This window comes from Cinclus cinclus, chromosome 9, assembly GCF_963662255.1.
Source record: "Cinclus cinclus chromosome 9, bCinCin1.1, whole genome shotgun sequence".
In the NCBI taxonomy this organism is placed as follows: Eukaryota; Metazoa; Chordata; class Aves; order Passeriformes; family Cinclidae; genus Cinclus; species Cinclus cinclus.
The window spans coordinates 5,063,391-5,079,231 of record NC_085054.1 but is presented as its reverse complement, the minus strand read 5'-3'; the positions used below and the strand labels follow the sequence as shown (position 1 = coordinate 5,079,231).

At 37.3% G+C, this 15,841-nt stretch overlaps 1 protein-coding gene across 1 annotated transcript in view; it reads right to left on the bottom strand.

Moving 5' to 3' along the window:
* Positions 1-1,392, bottom strand: part of PDE1A (phosphodiesterase 1A) — a 146,548-nt gene extending 145,156 nt beyond the window's left edge. The window contains 4 exon segments of the mRNA XM_062498737.1: positions 399-515; positions 1,223-1,335; positions 1,337-1,374; positions 1,377-1,392. Of these exon segments, the coding sequence (XP_062354721.1) occupies positions 399-515; positions 1,223-1,335; positions 1,337-1,374; positions 1,377-1,392 (284 nt within the window).
* Between the last annotated feature and the right edge of the window lie 14,449 nt (positions 1,393-15,841).

The following is a 15,841-nucleotide window of genomic DNA, read 5'->3' as shown; positions in this document are numbered from 1 at the left end:
AATATTAGCACCTCCTATAGAATTGCAATAATATACTTACCCATACATACTGATAGCAATGATGAAACAGGTCCAGAAATGCTGATTCTGAAGATAACATTTACAAAATCACATCAGAGATATGGAAGTGCTCACTTGGAAGGACTTACCTGCATTTCAATTTGGGTAATAACTCTCACTTATTATATATGTTTTAAATGAGATGACTGAACCTAATAGAGAGCCTGACATTAATCTAAGTACCATGGTAAACCAGAATGATGTACTGTATTTTGGGAGTAAATACTGTTCACAGCTTAAAGACTACTCTCCCCTTTGCTAATTAGACATTTTAACAAACAGAAGAAAATTATCTTTCCCAAGGAACAGAAAAAAAGGCAAGGAGACAAGCTACTCACATTCCTTTGAGTCGTTGCCACATTTTCTCTGCATGTCCTCCTCCTATTTGGTACTGTACAGAGGCGCTTTCCAGTTCCCGAGTTGTTTCTGTCGCTCGAGCCCCCATCGTTATTGTCCTACAGCGATACAGTTACAGTCAGCCTCAACAGCAAGCAAAAGCAGTCCTCAGTCCACTACAAATTTCAGAAGATCCACGCATGTTAGACAGTAGCTGCTGTCATAGCAAAACACATCAGAATTACAACAGCTGAGGGACGATCCTGCCTGAATCGCTATTCACTTTGACAGACAAATCCACTCTTCCCCCCCAAGCACAGAGCAAGTACACACAGCTCCTCTGACCTCGCGAGTCTAATCCATACGGGAGAGACAGCTACTTATACTACTGACTGCTCAAGCTCCTTTCTCATGCACTTTCTCTGCTGTAGGAATACACACAGAAGCACAAAAGATTCCTTAAAATGGACTATAATTCATTGCCATGCAGGATAAATGTGAATGGCTTTAACAATCCAGAAGGAAAGAAAGGCTGGTTTCTGCTTTGCAGGTTGGAGAAACAGGCTGCAATAGGAAAGCAGATGGTAGATGCCAGTATCAGCCACATCACCCTACAAAAAGTGTATGTTCAAATGCCAGAGCTATCCTCTCTTTAGCTGATCCTGAATTGTTTCTTATTGAATAAATATCTACCAGCCTGTCAATAAAATATGACTGTACACATGCTAAGTCAGTAGCAAAGACACATCTAAATCCCTGCAGAAGAGAAATCAGCGAGCGCTACAGGTTGTTATTGAAGGAATATGCTGTAATGATGACTGTTCACCCTCTCCTAGCAACTCCACACAGTAGGTAACTGTCAATTTAACTGGTGGAAAATGCAGCAGCTGCAAGACAGCCCGCTCTGCGAATCCTCCGGGACACCAGCCTGTGTGTGTGTGTCAAAATCTGATGCTGAACTCTGTGTGTCTGCCAGCAAAACACAATTAAGTGCATACAAAAAGGGTTGAGGACTAATCAGTACATGAGCCATGCAGCAGATTGCCTGCTCTGCCTTCCAAGTGCAAACCTGAGAACCTATCTGTACAGGCAAAGTCAGGGCTTGGAGAGGGCAAAGGAGGGGATTTCCTTGCTGCTTGCTCAGTCACAGACTTGGGTTTGCAGGGCACTTCTCCACTCTGAAACAGCACCTGGTTTGTTTGGTGAGTAAAAATCTTCATTTCTTAAGCAGCAGCTAAATAATCAAATATACCCCAGACCTGTCCCAGCGATCACGTTTGTTTCAATCAGACTAAGAGCAGTGCAAGGAGCCAGGCAAGAGGAGTGTGCCAAGAGGGAGTAAATGTGTCAGCTTTTTCAGCTCCTGGTGCCACTTGCCAGTTGGGAAAAAGAGCTTTGGGTCCACATTGCTTGGAAAAGCAAGGATAAGCATCCTCAGATGGTGACTGGAAGGAGCCTAAAGGTGAGGGAGGAATATTTCAGTATGGCTTTAACTAAAGAGTTTTATCTGTGTTAAAGTTCCGAATGAAGTGAGATAACGAGCGTTCCTGTCTGATGCAATTGGCAGAAATGGATATTACTACTAAGTACTCATTCTCACAGACAAATAAAGTGGCTCACAGCTTTGAAATAATATTAACATTTCAGAATTTCCTAATCAATTTTCTTTCTCTATGGCACCTTTTATGCACATTATAGAGATAAATTACACCCTATGAGAGTTATAAAACAGTTTGAGTTGCATCTTTTGCACATTAATTTCAGGTGGGTAATTAAACAGCACATTTCACTTGCTTCCATGGATTTAAGACATACACAGTTTTAAACTGCTATTAATTCTCAGACTTTCACCAAATTCTTCCTGACTCAGACATTTAAGGGTCAGTCCCATAAAATTCACTAGCAACTTCCATAAACAGTCACTGGATGAGTGAAATCACAATTTTCAAACAGCATCATAAGACAAAAATGAAGAAATACAAACCTGTATTTTCAAAAACTCTAAGGCATTTATTTGGTCAAAGGCAGAAGTAGTACCTTTGAACCACTTAAAATCTTCCAAACTTTCCACTCCTGTTTTGCATGGGGTCCAATCAAAGTTTGTAAGAAAGAGGATAAATATCCTTCCATGGAATAATTAATAAGAACATCTCACACTAATCTGGGCTCTTCCCTGCCTTTTGACTGCCAAATATCTGAAGCAAAGCAAAGAAATTAAGTATTTATAGAAACCACATAAACCTCCAGGGACAGAGGGGAATTTTAAGGGCCTCAAAGTATTTCCAGCTCTTGTTGTCCAATTCCACAATGAAAAAAAATTGGGGTTTGCAAGCTGTTCTCTCTCCCTCAGAAGGAATTCAGCAGTTGAAGATGCATTGCTTTACTGGAGAAAACTATAATGAGAAAGCAATATCTTTCAGGAAGGAAGGAAGAAAGGTGGAAACTGCCCAAACAGTATCCCTGTAAATGGAGATACACCTGCTAACATCACCAGAACTCCACAAAGCAAAATTGTAAAACCTCTGCTCTCTGAAGGACCCTGCCACTACAACAATAGAATTCTGACAGCAAAAGCACCCAGCATATGGCTTAAGCAAAAGACAAACACAGCAGCCTTTGCTCCAAAGGTATATGCTGAGAATCAATACAGCAAACCACCAGAGACGACAACAAAGGATGAAATTGCATCTCTGAAAATTAAAGAAATAGCAGGAAACAAAAAAACAAATCCAGATAAGGTGTTTGAAGATCAAGAAATTTGCCAGAACATGTCCTGTAGTTCCCTAGGGAGACAGAAACAAACCATCTAAAATAAAAGAACAACTTTTAAGTTAACTGGAGATCACAAGCAAAAAGCCCTCGTGGAAACACTGGGAGAGACCTTTCCTCCCTTTGGCTTCTGTGAATAATGGTCAGAGAATGAAGTAGCTGAGCCTACACCTTTGCTCTGGCTCAGTGGAGGGCAGGCACAAGGCTGAGGATGGCAGTGCCCAAAGGACAGGAGCGTGCATCTTCCTACCAAAAAAAAAAAAAAACAAAAAAACAAAAAAAAAACAAAAAAAAACCCAAAAAACAACACTTTTTTGCCTTTTGTCCACAGTTTTTTCTATCATTTTTAGATTTCAGCTTAAAATTTCTATACTAAAGTAAACACACACTTCTGTTAACCAATATGGAGATACTTTCAAACAGGGATAATTAACTTCTGCACCCTTAATTATGGTGATAATAAAACTCTCCCAGTAACACATAATCCTCAGATAAGAAGCTATACTTGATGAAAATTTAAACCAAGATCCTTTTATTTCATCTAGATGTAATTCACTCCAGTAGTAATATCAATGCAAAGAAATAATTTTAAAATATATGCACTGGTAAGGAAATCAGATTGCCTTTTCCATTTTGACTACTGACAAACCTTTACAGTTATACTAAAATCACACAATTTTTGCAATGAAAACATCTTACCTTGAATCTGGGAAAATCCTGCAACTACACCAGTTAATTAGCTATAAGAGGAGGAAAGGGATCATGCAGGTTTTGATGAGGAGAATAAGAGCTTTATTTTAAAGAGGTTCTCTGCTCTTGAAGGGAAATTAAATACACTGTTTTGTTTGAAATCAATCTTCAAAACATCTAATTCATGACACGTGGAAAATAAGGAAGTATCAAGAGACCTGCAGGGTGACTTGTCAAACTAATACCCATGCCTCCAAACGTGACAACACAAACCTCCCTGCGGTGGAACCGCAGGAGAGCCATGAACCAATTAAGAAATCTGAAAACATGAAGAAAACAAGACAAATCCTCAAAAAAGATAAGATAAATTTGTTGCAATTAGTGACAACATGCATTAGATTTTCATGCTGTATATCCTGGCCCTGCTCTACCAAGCACTAATACACATTTAATTTAAGCAGGTAAAGCAATGCATTTATTTGCTGGGTAAGACAGGGTTCAACAGAGTAGTAAATAAGAGTTAAACCACTGAAGATCTGACTGCCAGTGGGCTCGAGTGCTACATGGTGCTTTGAGAACAGAACCTAAGATAGCAGAGAGATCACATCACCCAAATTCCACCATTGCAGAGAAGGAATGGCTTCCTAGTCACTGTTTTGCATGCCTCCTTTTGCCCTCCCCACTGTCTATTAGATTTTCATTTGTGGTGTACAATCCTCTTTTGCAGAGTTTCCAGCTTGCTTACAATGTCCAAATATCTGAATTATTAATCAATAGGAAGCACAGCAGAGGAAGAAGAAATATTTGGTGCTGTTAAAGTTCATGGACTTTAATTAAATACATAGGTCTCCAGCATTTTGGCAATGGCAAAATATTGATGCTAGAGAAATTTTGGATTTTTAGATTCTCCACAGAATATATTAACAAAATTAGTACAGTTACATAATTGAGGAATAGCAACTAAAAAGTTATGCATATGGTCGACACAGTGCTTTGGCATTGACTCAATTAAGTAGGCAAAAGAGCTGGGATTGATATATTAACAGTGCTTAGATGACCTATTTAAAGAGACCAAACAGGGAACATTTTCCCTTTTTTCTTTTTTACTTCATCTGATTTACTGTATTTCAGGCTTGTTTATATAATCACTAAAGTATGTATATTCATTTATGTGTCCTTCAAGTAGCAACTTTAAGTTTAGCAAGGAGAACAACCTTTTATGTTTTTGCTTTGTGCACAGCCTATCATATTGGTAATGGACATGGTGTCAGATTTATCAAAGCTTTTAGGCAATTAAAAATGAAAACAAATACCCACGAAGACTTGGAAGCAAATTAGCTAAAAAACCTCATGGCACAAATAGATATATATTTGCAAACCTACCTATGAGGCATCAAGAGCTTATCACATTTGATTGATCAATCCTGCCCCTTACTAGAAGCAGCCTGTCATGACTGTGTATGAGTGTTCACAGAGCAATTCAGTGCCAGGTAAAGTCAGGATGATTAAGGCAGATATCTGAAATCTGCACCCATGCTGGACCTCACTGCAGTCCACAGAATTTAGAAGTCCAAGCGCCCTGTTAAGCACACCTATCTTCAAGTTTACTTTGAGTGTGACCTTACACTCAATTTAGAATCACAGAATCATTCACTTGATTCAGTGAACCAAACAATCTGACAAATTCTAGGAGATGGAGAGATAGCAAAAAATGAGTAATTGCCAAGATATGTAATACATGAGAGATGCGTTATGGATAATCTGAACAAAAAAGAACTGCAGATGAAAACTTGCAACTGCATCATAAGTAGAAAAAAAAACCAGAATGAGTTAAAGAGAGTGTCTTGAGCACCTGGAAAGAGGCTTTAGAAACAAAGGTTGAAAATAGCCAGCAGTCAATCGAGAGAAAAACAAATGTTTGGTTGAAAGTGTGTGGCACATCAGTAAATGAAATGAAGCAAAAGTGTGGTTCAAGGCAGGGGGATTAAACATCTTGACCTGCTTTGTAAGACAGATGCTCAGCTGGCATCTCTATATTTCTCCAGCTATGTTGAAATTGGTCAGCAGAAATTCACTGGTAATTTTAGATAAAAGATAACTGTTTCACACACAGGGTAAAAAAACAGATGTAGAACGAGCAAAGAATGGTGGGTACAAAGCAGTTTTGAGATTTTCTTCAGTCTTACTTCCTTTTAAAACTGACTTTTTAATAACTTTTTAGTATTTAATTGTAGTACTTCAGCAAAGAAAAGATTACTATAGGGAACCATGGCAATTGGACTAAATTTTCTGAAAACAGTAATTGCACATAGCTCACACAGTGTCAGAGGGCAATCAGCATAGCTGAAGAAAAAAGAGATTACAGATTTTTTTTTTTAAGGTTTAATGACTCAACTTCTTTATTTGGAGTGAATTGGCAAACTGGCATTGAAAAGCATCAACTGAAATTGAGGAGTAACACTCATGAAACAAACAGTAGCTTTTAAGAACTCCTTAGGAAACAACCTGGATACAAAAATTAATATGCTAATTTTTGCACAGAGAGGAAACTGATCTAGAACTGCCATCAGCATTGAAATAAGAGGGATTGAAATTATCCCAGAGAATCAAAAGGATGATGATGTACTTCATGATAACATGAGATTGATACCAAAAATTTTAAAAAGGCAATATTGCCCCCATAATGAGAAACAGTTGTAGAATAAATGCAGATGCTCCAGACTAGTTGTGCTCTTTTTATCAGAGCCCATTGCCTATTTTATCACATTTCAGAAGTACTCAGTCATTTAGGAAGTGTTATGCTTTTGATAATCATGTACAGAAGAGACAGTAGTAAGGTAAAAAGTCATTTGAACACAAAAGCTGCACTTAACTGTGAAAAACCCTAACTGCCAAGTTACTGGTATTTGCATATAAGTAGAGAAAGAAAGAATATGGTATTCCAAGCAATAGGAAATGGGAAATCTAGATACGAAAAGGGATTTTTCCAGTTTACCCCACTGAACTATACCGGTTATAAAGAAAATAACTAATCCATGGTGGAAAGAGGTGTAGATACAAAACAACATGGAGTCATTTCAGCTAATCATTGTCTAAAAGAGGTTTTTCTCCACAAAGAAAAGAAAATTTCCTTTTGCTAAACATTACTTTACACAAGGAGTACAGCAACAAGAAAATGTTTCTTGATATTTATAAAATATTGTAACAGGGCAGATGCCAGCAGAGAAAGAAAAGTCTATTCATCTCAAACTAAAGAGATAAACTGGGGGAATCTACCCTGACTATAGCTATTTTTCCTGTACAGAAACTTTCCACTAGTAGCTGTCCCAAAGGGGTGGAATCAAATCATCCCACCCCACAAAGGAGTCCTTTAAAACCGTGATTGCAGCTCTGAGCTTTCAGGACAGAATGGCAAAGACACCCTCTTTGAGACAGAGCCACACCATAACCCCCAGGTGTCACCTCTACTTCTGGTGCAGCTCTGTATGTGTTGGAATATGCACAATAATACCCGATTCAGAATTAGTCTATTGAAACCTCCACACTTCAGGGAACTGCTGCAGAATCTGAAGTCTAAAGGCAGCTGAAAAGGCCCTTTCTTAACATATTCTGAATTTTAACCTTAATTTCAGCAAGATGTTTTCAATGTTTTGGCTTTTTAACACCTTAAAAGTAGAGTGGAGTGTTAAACTGATGGGGGAAACTGGCAGCACAAGGATTTTTTCTTCATTTTGCATACCAAAACCCTACCCGGTACCTGAATTACATTTTACATACTGGTCCTCAAATTTGGAAAACACTGATTGGTCCTTGTGGCCTATCTTAAACTACAATCTGGTTATTATTGCAGTATTAGAAGACAGGTCTATTACTAAACTCTGATCAGCCATTATAGAGTTTAAAATCTGTCTGAATCATTGCTGCATTATTCATAGAGTTTTAGAAATTATGCTTTTCTATAGTTATACAACAAAGTTTTCAGTGAAAGACTGCATCTCAGAGAAAATCATTTTTGCAAGAACATTAGATATATTCAAAAAGTTTGAATCACATTCTGTGAAGATAGAAGTATACAGGAGAATGTAACTGAAGTTAAACAATGTAGTTTCACACACACAAAAAAAATAATACCAACTTAAGAGATTTTTAGGAGGAAGCATAAACCTCTCAAAGTATAAATTGTTCCTTTTCTGTCACCAGTACTGGTATTTAAAAATTACAGTTAAGGAGTGAGACTGTCACTGGGAGAGGTGCAAGCAGTTTACCAGTCCTCACGACATTCCAAAAGGCAGGTACCTGATACGGCTCCCTTTGGTGACACAGGACCCTGAGCAACAATGCTTTCCAGCACCTCCCAGCTGGGTAAAGCATTTTTCCTTCTCCCATTCAACTGACAAGTGGAGGAGTTCTCCACAAACCCTGCTTTCCACTTACAGAAGAGCTCACAGTCAGAGGTAAAGAGGCTACAGTGCCGACTCACTCTCAGGGAACCTGAGACCACTTCTGGGGTCAAAATGTAAGCTGCAGCAGAGAACAAAATAAAGCAGGGAAAGAAAACATCCCCTCTGCTGATGTCCAGGGCTAAAATATTGCTCAAGTGCTGTACAAATGTTGTGGTCAGAGTAAAGTTTCCTCACCATGAACTTTGGTGTGCTATGGCATCTTTCCAAACCAGTTAAAACTTGACCAAGTTTTCTGACTAATGAGTTCTGAAGAAGAAAGAGCTTTTGGGGCTAGAGAGGCTGATTGCTCGAGAGAGTTGCTAAAATTAGCAGAGGTTTACACAGTTTTTATGTACACAGAAACTTTTTTTTAATATAACTTTCCCTGTCTCCTGGAAGTCTTGATAAAGACGACCAGAGAAATCAAGCAGTAGTGAATAACAATTTCTAAGGGAGTTTTAATATATACTCACCTTGTATAAAAAAGCAGCTGAAAGTTATCTGAGAACTTTGTACCTGATATTCTGAATTTCATAACTACCTTGTGTTGGTGTGGGAAGTTATATTAAACCATGAGGCAAACAAAAGAAAAACAGATAAACAAGAAGAAATGTAGGTTATATCCAAGCGCTATGATGAGTACACAAGACAAAAGTAACAGTGCAGGTATAAGAACTGAACAAGACAAAGATTTCATCTTATACTTGTCTTCAGCTGTCAGACCCAACATTGTTTCTGCTTTTCTAAGAGAGTGAAACAGTATTCATGTACCACTTCTGAGATCAAAGAGATTAATTACAATAGGAAAACTAACAAATGTTTTTCTAGCATCATACTGCTTGATATTTTTCTCACCAGAAAGTCACATTATGTCTGGTTTTTTTTTTCAGAATAATACCTCAGATCACATAAAGACCTTTGCATAATGGAAAGTCTGAAGAAAGAATGATGCAACAGTAGAGTAAAGGCTACCTTTGTCCTTCCTTATTTCAGCATTACATATCAGTGAATCCTCACCTGTCAATATACCACAGAAAAAAGAGACTGAAGCTACATAGGTGCAACCTACCCAACCTGGGTTGCTGCAAGAATGGCAAACCTATTCCCCTTGCCTTTTCTGTCTGCTCTCAGACAAGAAATTCTCACAGGGTTAGGATGGTTACTAGCACTGGTTAAAGAAAAGTGCACACAGAGGTGAAGATATGGAAAAGTGGAAAAGACGGGGTGGTAAAGATTCCCGAGTATCTTCTGTGGAAGGCATTTGAAAATAATAGAAAAGGGCACTTCCATTTTCTGTGCAATGCCTTGTCCTGAGGGTTTGCAAGTCCCTAAGCCTCCTGGCACACACTGTGGGAGTGAAGCAGTACTTGCTGTAGAGCTAAAGAGAAGGAATCCCTTAACTAATTTGGACATAAGCAAATCCATGAGATTGGAGGCATCCAAAGGTGCTGAAGGAGCCAGACAAGGTCCTTGTGAGACTCTTCTCTATCATCTATAAAATACTAAAGGGACTGGGGAGCCCGTAGTAGAGGAGTCCTAATGCTCCCCACATACAGCTACAGGCATCTGATCAACGGATAGAGTGGAGATGGAGGCAGACAATTCTCAGAAGTGCACTTTTATAACAAAAGAGGTAATAGGTAAGTAGAAATATGAGACAATCCAGATTTTGGAAAGAATTCATCGCTAGAAATTCCAACATTTCAAAAAGAATTTTCATTATGAGCAATTAAGTACTGGAAGAGGTTGCACAGAGGAGCTGTAGAATTGCCATCCTAGGAGTGTTCAAGGCTCAGCTGGACACATCCCCAAGTACTTTTATCATGTTTGACTACAAGACCTCCAGAGTTCCCTTCCAGTTAAAATTGGGGCTCTAGGATTCTAACGTACAGCAAAGTATTGCCACCATGGAGAAAGCTTACTCCAGTAAATTAGGACTTTTCATTTCCAATTACTTGAAATCTGAACACTCCACATTGTTTCCAGCAGCAGGATATAGACGATATAATTTACCTGCAGAATTCATTGCTGCAGGATGCAATTGATTTAATTATGTTATTAAGATTTTTAACAGATTAAGTATAAAATAATTACAACCATTATTAATATGACATAGGACACAAATAAAAAGGCTAGCAATTCTCGGGCTGTAGTCAGACCATGAGCATATCACCAGATAGAACAAAAGCAAAATTATCTTGTTACAATAATACAAAATCCTGGCCATGTATATCTAATACAAAATACTATCAGAGATAGAAAATTGAATTATTTAACTATTTTCCTACAGGTTACACACCAGTTTTAATATTAAAGGATTTCAAGAACTATTTTGTGCGTTTGATTTTTCAGGATAAGTAAGAGGCAATAATGCACATAAGTAATAATTTCTCTGCCTTTCCCTTTACTCATTCCTCCATAATATAAAACAACTATGACAGTATGCAAAAGACTGACAAAATATTGAATATTTTACTACTTACAAATTATTGTTGAAACGTGTCTACTAAATCGATGTTTCTGAATGCAGAGGTACTGCAAAATAGATTTAAAATTTAATATTCAATAACCCAAAATATTCAGCCCAAACAAAGGCTGAAAACATTAAAAGGCAAAAGCCTGGAAGAATTATCTGCTTTGTTTTAAAAACACAATTAAAATGAAGAGACGTTAGCAAATTTAATCTGCTACAGCTGACATCATTCCTGGGCATTGATTCAAACTCCAAATTTAATTTCAATGAAGCTTTAGCAAAAGTAATGCCTTCTGCAGATTCTGACCCATCTGACTGAACTTATCTCCTGACGACAATAAAAAGTAACTTAACCAAATATGGTTTCTGTAAACAGTTTTAAGGATAGACAAAATATATCTTAAATGGGCTTGGGACAACATTCTATTGGATGCTGCTTACTGTTAGCAAGGTTTGTGGCCTTCCAAGTAAGCATCAGCATAGACTTCAAAGGCCTTTTTCTCTTTTTTTTTTTAGATAGACACCTTCTTTGTGTCAAAATTTGATGGCTTCTGATATGTTGCTGAGGAGTAAATGTACTTACTACTGAAGAGACAGGTATAACATGATAAGCAAGGCAGAGAAAGAGAGAAAGAAAATCCAAGCTGAAGAAATTCTTGGCCAAGGCCTACCGCCATGACATTTAGCAACATTTTAAATTTGTGACAACTACAAAGGGAAGATTCATCTTCCTGTAGCTTTTTACCCCAAAAATCTGCCACCAAAATAAGTATTAACATACAAAAAGTATTCTACTTCTTCTATGATAGATATCAAAGTGTACTTAGATTATCCCTGTTACTGACTTCACAAAATTGGCAGGAAATTGCATGAGTTGAAGTTTTCTTGGGAAATCTTAGGTTCCAAATTCACTCAGAAAAATTAATTGAAAGTACTCTTGGCAGAGGCTTCTACAATCTCACAGAAGACAACACTGGAATTTGCTGGGGATTGACACAGCTCCAATCACATATTTGCATATGCAAAAATCATTACTTGCATGAAAAAAAATTGCATTTCTTCCTACAGCCTGGTATTTAGCCAAATCAATTAAATACTTACTTACATAACAGCTCATTAATCCTCATTAGTGTACATTTGTATAGTTCTAAGATATCTACTTGTAAGTATCTGAAAGGGTAAATAGTTTTCACTTGTAATGAAACATATGCATGCTCTATTATTTGCCTTTTTTTAAAAATTACAGCATTTAAAAACATGCCATAAAAGTGTCAAGCACATAATACTAAAATTATTCTCCTTCTCCATTCCATTCTCAGTTCCTTAACTTCTTCCCTCATAGTAATAAGTGCTAAACAAATAAGTACACCCCAAAATAAAACTTTAAAGATAAAATCCATTTCCATGATTTTTTTTTTAATTTTTTCCTTCTCCTTAGACTAGAAACTTTGAGATCATGCAAAAAAAATCCCCTAACTTTGCTAACTCACTTGGAGCATCAAGTTCTTCAACACACCCACAACCTTGAAGCTGATCAGTGAAAAAAGAGAGAGCTCATCAGTGAAAAACCTGGTTACATCTGTTTCTTCAGTTTTACCTCGTTAATCAATATATACATTCAAATTAAATTTGTGTCAGAACACAGCTGACTCTATATTACCATAGGGTGTTTTAGAAGGAAACATCAGAAAGGTACAAAAAGAGATATATTCAATCCCTTTGTGGACTATGAATATGTTGTGTTAAAATCACTGAACAAAGTTAAACTGAGTACTGAGAAAGCAAACACTTTTTCTTCTTAACAGCATCAATGCAATCTCTCAACATTGCCCTATACAATTACTACCAGATAAAAGAAATTTTTCCCACATTGCAACAAATTCTTAAATAATCTAGATCTTCTATCTTGATACATTTTTTTATTCCATATTACCTTATCAAAAGCACCTTATCAAAAGTAGTAATAGTGTGAGGGTTTGGGGGTTTTTTCCCCTGGTTTTCTGGGGGCTTCTTGGTTGCATTTTGGTTGAGTTGTTGTATTTGGTTGTTTGAATTTTTTTTTTTGGGGGGGGGGGGAGGGGGTGGGAGGAAGACATTTCTTAAAAGAAGGATAATAAAAAGAAGATAAAACACACACAGTTTTAGAATTCCTGAGGAAATCATGAAAGTCAGGAAGATGATAACTGAGACTGAGTTTCAAAAACAAGCCTGATCTGCTTGGTCAGAACTGTTCTATAAAGTGGGCTATAGTCTTCTCTGAATGCAAATGAACACCATAAAGTCTTCCAGATTTCTTTTCCAGATGTCAAAGCCCAGTGATGTAAGACATGAAACAACCGATTTATTTTTAAAATTGTGGATCTAGAGTTGCAAGGATTTGAAAGGATGACAGCACCCACCTTTTCAGGGTTTGCCAGACGGGGGTTTCTTGGCAGCTGGAAGCGCGCGGAGCAGGTTTGCTGACATAAGGAAAGGAAGGGGCAGCAGGCAGGGGACACAGACTATAAAGGCAGAAGTAAAGAAAGGCCATTAGGGATAACATCAGCCTCTTTGTAATTAACTGCTTCTTTGTTCGTCTGTAAGACACAGATCAGGGGAGCTAGTACAATACATGCTTTCAATACCTTTCCTAACACTTTTTTGTATCGCTCATTGTAGGTGGAAATGTTTTATTCAACCTGAATCTTTACAGATGTGAAATACTTGGTACCACGTAGTCTGCATCAAGCTCAGGAAAAAGTAATAGGTTACAGCATGTAATAAAAGGGCTGTGCTTCTGGCACAAAATTATGCCAAAGAGAAGAAATGAAAACTGACTTTCACTCTATGACCTAAAAAGTAACCTAGCACCAGGCCAAGGCAACAAGGGCTGTACCAACAAAAATATGCTTGGCACTGCTCTAAGTTTCAAACAAATGTGGCCTTCTATAAAAAACAAATATTTTGTTCTGTGGAATCCGTTTAGTCCAGGATTTCTGATTCTCCCCATTCTCTACATGCTTTTAATAGCAAGTATCTGGTGTATTAAACTGAATATTTTTCCTAAAAAATTTAGAAGCAATTAGTATCTCAAGCTTCTCATAATCTCTGTGTAATTTCCAAAGCAGCTTTTTGTTTAATTTTATGTACAAGATTTCTGCCACTTGGATGAAGACAGCAGCTTAGAAAGATCTTCTGTAATGCACTAAAAGTGACAGGGGAAAAAAAAAACCTATAAGGTTTATGTTTGAAATTCTTGCTTCAAATTTAGCATAAGTAAAAGTAGACATAATCCAAAAATCACTGTAAGCCAATGGCATCCCAAAGGATGCTGCAAAAAATTTGCAGTGGTGCTGGAAAGCTCCAATGGAAAAGAAACAAAGCAAAAGTAAACTGACAATGACAAAGAAAACAAACAACAGGAGACAAAACCAAAACATTCATCACTGTGATCACACTAACACAGATATTATTTTATCCCAAAAAAACTGCCCTCAAGAAAGAAAAAAAAGAAAAAAAACATGGAGTTTAAGTCTAAAAAGAACATTCCAATGAAAAATTTGTACTCTCTAAATAATGAGTACCTAATCAAATTGGGCATTTTTCTATAAGCAAGGACATGAAGAATAATAACAAACTTACAAACTGAAACTTCAAAGAAATTAGATCTTTGCATTTTATCCTCCTACTCATTTGATTTTTGGTCCTTCTTATATAAGTGCATTTAGGATTTAATTATATAAAAACCAGTCATTTGGTCCCAAGCCAAGAACCCATTTTCTGACCAAAAAGTGTAAACAGGAGAATAAATTTGAGAAAATATATTTCAGGTTTTTAATCATCTAATAAAAAAATGTCGGAAGCTCACACATATTACAAACCAAAGCTCAGAAAAGCAAATCATGAAAAGCATAAATGTGGTCCCATTTCAACATAAGGCAGAGAGTGCTTTGAAATCCATTACTATCCATTTGAAGGTGGCAGCACGGACAAGTATCTGCTGGTTGTTGGAACTGCAGACCTGCAAACCTGGCAAGGCAGCTTTGCTTGCAGTGGGTATTTCAGGAGATTCAGGCTTCAGGGTGTTTGTTAATGGGGCTACCAGAGCCTGCTCCTGCATGGATGTGCACAGGGACCACACCACACTGATGCCATGTGCTGGAGGCAGCCAGGGCTTCTGCTGGCATTGTTGTAACAATATTACTGGTATTATCACTAATTATCTAATTAATATGTTGTAAAATTAGAAAGTAGGCATTCTTTAGAATTTAGAACGTTGCTGTTGCGGCTCTGCCCTTGTCTTTAAGTCTGAAGGAGCCATATTTTTGCAATGGGACAAGTCAGGTTCTTCATGTGCCACCTTATGAACCTTATGATTATTAAGCACCCAAAAGCAGCTGCCAGAGTTTTCCAGAAATACAGGCACAGGCACTTATATAATGCTGGGTGCTCTATAGGAGACATTGTACAAGGGAGTGAACCCTGAGGCTAACCTGGGAGTTTCTTCAGTTAGTATAGAACAAAAAATATTTCTTAAAATTTTGTTGTATGGACAACGCAGCATATACATCCTGCTTCCTAAAATTCCTATATAAAAAAAAACCTACACATTTTATGTTAGTACAAGTCTAAGTATCTGGCTTCTTAGCTAAACCTTTGATCGTGGGAATTACTAATAAAACCTCACCAATTTTAGGTATCACTGAACATGCTTTATGCTTCTGAGAACCATTAAAATTAGACCCCTATACTTCTGCCTTTTTTTTTTTTTCTATTCATCTTTTGTCACATAGAATATAAAACTGAAGGAATACAGAGGAAAAGAATCCTTGGAACAAAATTACAGTAAAGCATGGAATATATTCAGTGTACCTTTATCCCAAAGACAACCTTTGGGATTAAAAGCTATTAAATAAAATGCATTTTGGCATGGCAGTGGGATGCTGATATTCAACTTTATTTTACTCCAGAGCTGTCAGTCTTTCCTTACCTGCAGTCTCATTTACATGATTCAATAGAGTCTCCATGTTTTCCAAATAATAGTGTTGCAACACCTAAGTTCCATAAACTCAGCCTTTTCAGCAGCAAATGC